At 35.5% G+C, this 6,000-nt stretch overlaps 1 protein-coding gene across 1 annotated transcript in view; it reads right to left on the reverse strand.

Annotated features, from left to right (window-relative positions):
- Window positions 1–6,000, reverse strand: part of LOC128691020 (organic cation transporter protein-like) — a gene marked incomplete at its 3' end in the record, with an annotated part of 170,769 nt that overhangs the window by 106,667 nt on the left and 58,102 nt on the right. The window contains exons 4-5 of the mRNA XM_070080182.1: window positions 2,605–2,710; window positions 2,191–2,302 (exon numbers count right to left, since the gene is read on the reverse strand). Of these exons, the coding sequence (XP_069936283.1) occupies window positions 2,191–2,302; window positions 2,605–2,710 (218 nt within the window). The remainder of the gene's footprint in view (window positions 1–2,190; window positions 2,303–2,604; window positions 2,711–6,000) is intronic.

Here is a 6,000-nt window from a genome sequence, read left to right on the forward strand (position 1 = left end):
AACCTTTACTTTAATCCACATAATCCTTGAATTTACACATTCATATTCTCTTTTCTCCTTCCATAACTGATCATTTAACATTACTGCTACCCCTTCCTTAGCTCTAACTCTCTCAGATACTACAGATTTAATCCCATTTATTTCCCCCCACCGAAACTCCCTTACTCCCTACTGCTTTGTTTCGCTTAGGGCCAGGACATCCAACTTCTTTTCATTCATAACATCAGCAATCATCTGTTTCTTGTCATCCGCACTACATCCACGCACATTCAAGCATCCCAGTTTCATAAAGTTTTTCTTCTCTTTTTTAGTAAATGTCTACAGGAGAAGGGGTTACTAGCCCATTGCTCCCGGCATTTTAGTCGCCTCATACAACACGCATGGCTTACGGTGGAAAGATTCTGTTCCACTTCCCCATGGACAATAGAATAAATAAAGAAGAAAAAGAGCTATTTAGAAAAAGGAGAAAAACCTAGATGTATGTATATATACATGCATGTGCGTGTCTGTGAAGTGTGACCAAAGTGTAAGTAGGAGTAGCAAGATATCCCTGTTATCTAGCGTGTTTATGAGACAGAAAAGGACACCAGCAATCCTACCATCATGCAAAACAGTTACAGGTTTCTGTTTCACAGTCACCTGGCAGGACGGTAGTACTTCCCTGGGTGGTTGCTGTGTACCAACCTATATATATATATATATATATATATATATATATATATATATATATATATATATATATATATATATATATATATATATATATATATATATATATATATATATATATATATATATATATATATATATATTTTCTTTTTTTTTTTGTTCAACAAGTCGGTCGTCTCCCACCGAGGCAGGGTGACCCAAAAAAAAAAAGAAAGAAAATCCCCAAAAAGAAAATACTTTCATCATCATTCAACACTTTCACCACACTCACACATTATCACTGCTTTTGCAGAGGTGCTCAGAATATAACAGCTTAGAAGCATATATGTATAGAGATACACAACATATCCCTCCAAACTGCCAATATCCCAAACCCCTCCTTTAAAGTGCAGGCATTGTACTTCCCATTTCCAGGACTCAAGTCCGACTATATGAAAATAACCGGTTTCCCTGAATCCCTTCACTAAATATTATCCTGCTCACACTCCAACAGATCGTCAGGTCCCAAGTATCATTCGTCTCCATTCACTCCTATCTAACACGCTCATGCACGCTTGCTGGAAGTCCAAGCCCCTCACCCACAAAACCTCCTTTACCCCCTCTTTCCAACCCTTTCGAGGACGACCCCTACCCCTCTTTCCTTCCCCTATAGATTTATATGCTTTCCATGTCATTCTACTTTGATCCATTCTCTCTAAATGACCAAACCACCTCAACAACCCCTCTTCTGCCCTCTGACTAATGCTTTTATTAACTCCACACCTTCTCCTAATTTCCACACTCCGAATTTTCTGCATAATATTTACACCACACATTATATATATATATATATATATATATATATATATATATATATATATATATATATATATATATATATATATATATATATATATATATATATATATATATATATATATATATATATATATATATATATATATATATATATATATATATAATATATGTAATATATATATGTAATAAAATATTCCTATTGGTAAAAAAAAATAGTTTAAAAGATGGGGTGGTAGGGGAAGTGGAATATTCAAATGGCTTCAGGAAGAAATCCAAATATTCTTCCTTGAAGCCTTTTTATCCACTTCTCCGAGGCTATGGGTCCCACAATTTACACCAGAGGTGGACCCCATATTATAAATATATATATATATATATATATATATATATATATATATATATATATATATATATATATATATATATATATATATATATATATATATATATATATATATATATATATATATATATATATATAAGCAGCATGGGTTCGAGTCCTTGGCTAGTGCAGTGTTTTTATTGATCAATGCCACTCGTTCGTGGTTACAATAATATATATATATATATATATATATAATATATATATATATATATATATATATATATATATATATATATATATATATATATATATATATATATATATATATATATATATATGTATATATATGCCAATTACATAAAAAAAATCAGATTTTACAACATAGTTTAGTTGCTGACCTCCGATGTTAGTGTTGAAGTGAATACGGAGGTGTCAAAGTTAAAATCGGTGCAGGCTACCTTCTCCAAGCTTCCTGATGACGTATTGCTCGCCATATAACTACAAGAGTCACTGAAATTAAAAACTAAGATAAATAAAATACTTAATGAATAAAAGGCTTTGTCGTTCTTTTTTGTCTTTAGAATTGACTTTAAGATTTTTACATATCTAGAAATTTAACATTCGTCCTTCCTCTGGGTGTCAGCCAGAAACCTATATAATATATGCAATATATAATTCTTGTTTACATAAAAATACTCGTAGCTAATGAATTTCAGTTCAACAACTTTTGTAGTTACATCTATGTCAGACCTATTAGTCGGAAATGACACTTAATGTGTGATATGTAATAAACAAAATATGTGTAAACTTACGGTGAGATTTTAATCAAGTTGTGATCTGGATTTGGTATACATGTGAAGTCGACTGCTGGAGCCAGATATACGCCACTCAGTGACTGGCTGGGTGATAGCAGGAACCCTGCACGAGATAAATTATATATCACACCAGCACAAAGAATGCAAAATACAGAGAGAAAACACTATCCGTTAAGTATGGAAAAAAGGCACTATATGTAGAGCAAATCTTTATCCATAAACTATTTTTTCTTTGAATCAGAGCATAATTAATTAGTTAAGTTGATATTGACGTGTTTCGAGTGAAATGTTGTCTATTGATTAAGAATGGCTTTGCACCAGAGCCTTTTTATTATACATATTATAATCTTGGAGAATTCAGAGAGTACTCTTCACCTGCACAAGAACACAGAGAACATTACACACCTGACAAGGAGATAAAGAACTTTACACACTTACACAGGAAGATAAAGTGTACTACACACCTTCACAGTAAGACAAGAAGATAAAGTATACTACATTGCTACATAATGCAGAGAAAACTGCTTACCTTGACAAGGAGAAATAAAACACTACACAACTAAATGTCACTACACACCCGCATACAAAGTGTCAGCCTCACACTGATCTGGCTAGTATTTCTGCATGAAATCATTGCCGCCTAGTGTTGGCAGATGCCTGTGGCGTTATGTAAGCTTGGGGTATTTCGCCATGTCTTTTCCATTCTCCTTATGCATACCTTAGTAGCAACTCACCTCCTCCATTATCTTCCACACGTCTGACACTACTATTGACACGGTCCTCTTGTACAGCTGGAGAAAAAATATTTCCGATATTCTCTGCTGAGCAGAAGTGATCTCTAGCAACTCAGGCACAGTCAATAGAGGACTGAAGAATATTTTCATTAATGAATTATCGCAACTTGCAACGACGATGTTGACTCGTTGACACAATTTATTGCCGGTGCATTTTGTGAATCTACATAAAAGCAGATTAATGAATACATACATAAATTAATTAACATTGGGATATAACTTCCAACATCATAAAGGTATATAAATAATTTTTAAATGTGACTGAATATATTGTGATGGAACTGTTTTGATGACTTATCAGTCACATCTCGAGTGATGCATTAGACAATAACCAATTAGTCAATTAGCAAGAACTCGTTTAAAACTAAATTATTGTTGTCGTACGACAACAACCTTAGAAAACGTACTTAACCTTATTATAACAAGCGCAATTTAATTGAGCCTAATACAACTAAATATATTTTAGATAAATTTACAATAATTTATTAATAAACAAACACAATGAAATATATTTGTTTTCGTTAGGAACAGATTAATTTTTGCGAAATTATTGCACACACAAATTTTCGCTTGCCATATTCGACAAGAAAAAAGTTCCTATTTAAGCCAAAATTGCAAGTTTTACTTATTCTGCACAACATATATATATATATATATATATATATATATATATATATATATATATATATATATATATATATATATATATATATATATATATATATATATATATATATATATATATATATATATATATATATATTTCGTTCACCATGAGGCGGGCCAAAACGACATGGGTTTTAATCCTCGGATAGTCACAGGGTTGTTATTGATTCACTACCACTCGTTTGTGGTTACAATAATATAAAATACTGCTCGTGCAGTCTAGTACACCAAACGGGGAGTAGAGTGAAATTAGCTCAGAGGCTTCCACACCACCGTATGTCCTCGGATCAAGGTAAAACACCTAGGTCTACTGGGTGCTCTGTTCTTGCAGGATTGCGTGGTCCTGTGGGTTAGAGTCATGTGTGATTTTCGCTCACCATGAGGGGAGCCAAAACGACATGGGCTCAAATCCTCGGTTAGTCACAGTGTGTGTATATATATATATATATATATATATATATATATATATATATATATATATATATATATATATATATATATATATATATATATATATATATATATGTATATATACATATATATATATATATATATATATATATATATATATATATATATATATATATATATATATATATATATATATATATATATTTATATGTAGGGAAGTACCACCTCTATAGCTGGAATGGGGACCCTCATCCTCAGAGAAGACAATAAACGTACCTCAGGGAAAACTCAAGGTTCTCCCCGGAGCTGTTTGAATATTTGCTTCTCCTACCACCCCCTATATATTTTTTATTCTATGTGAACATTTATTAATAAACAAAATACATTTACAGAAAAAAACATAAACATGAATACAATGGCACAATGTATCAAAGATCATGAATTTCCTCCAGCTCCTCCGAGGCTGGACGTGAGCCAAGTATGCAGCAAGCATTTCCCCTCTGGATGGCGACGCTGAGGCGCTGGAACATGAAAGCGGCTGCCCTTGGGTCCCTGGTGGTGTCGATGAGTCTGGAACCCAATTCTTTAAGGAAACGTGTGGCATTTTTTCCCAATGATCCCAAGGTCTCTGATCCCACTGGGACAAATTGATACTGTTGGCTAATGTCCCTGTACTTGCTGATCTTGTACTCCTCCCTGTGGTCAGCAGCTCCTCCCTGTCGCCCCACACTGTGATGGATATAGGTGTCAGCCAGTGTGGACACACAGGTATAGTCCCATGCTAAGAGCTTGCCATTCTTCCAAGGATAGATGGTGATCCCGTCGGGGCGGTTTGCTGGGTTGTGGGTATTGTTTGCTGCAAGCGATCGTGGCTTCCTCTCGGCAGGGCATCCAGCTGTAGCAAGGGTTCTCTTAATGATGTCGTTGACCTCATTGTGTCTTGCATGCCAGCCCTTGGTTTTGGAACAGTTAAGACCATGTAGACCGTACTGGTCTGCTTGCACTTCGCCGCAAATACACATATAGTCTGTGTGAATTGGGGCAGCAAGGCGCAGAGCCACTGCAATAAGGAGGGTCTTAGGGTCGAGTCGCGTTCCCATTGCCGATATGGGAACTGTTTGGAGGAAGTCCCCGGAATGAGGTGCACTCACAGCCTGGAGACGGGCAATCTCCCTATCTGATGTTGCAGCCCTGAGCATGTTAGCAAGCACCTTTTCAGCAATTGGGCCATCCCAGCTTGACTGTTTGTGAGCCAGTGCTGCACTAGGGTTTGGTGCTGGAGCAGCAAGAGTCTCCCATTCGGTGATGGCACTGGCATAGCTAGGGTCTTCTATTCCTGCTGAGTCACTGAGGGTGTCAGGAAGAATTTGTCTTATCAACTCGTTTGATGCAATGGAAGAGGATAGGAAAGCTGGTAGAGCAATGTGGGAGGATCTGCGAAGGAGACTCGAACCTACGAACCTTAGGACTAGGTACGCAGTGCTTTACCAATCTACCCACACTGGACCAATACCTTGGCGTG

Source organism: Cherax quadricarinatus, unplaced genomic scaffold, assembly GCF_038502225.1.
Source record: "Cherax quadricarinatus isolate ZL_2023a unplaced genomic scaffold, ASM3850222v1 Contig202, whole genome shotgun sequence".
NCBI lineage: Eukaryota > Metazoa > Arthropoda > Malacostraca > Decapoda > Parastacidae > Cherax > Cherax quadricarinatus.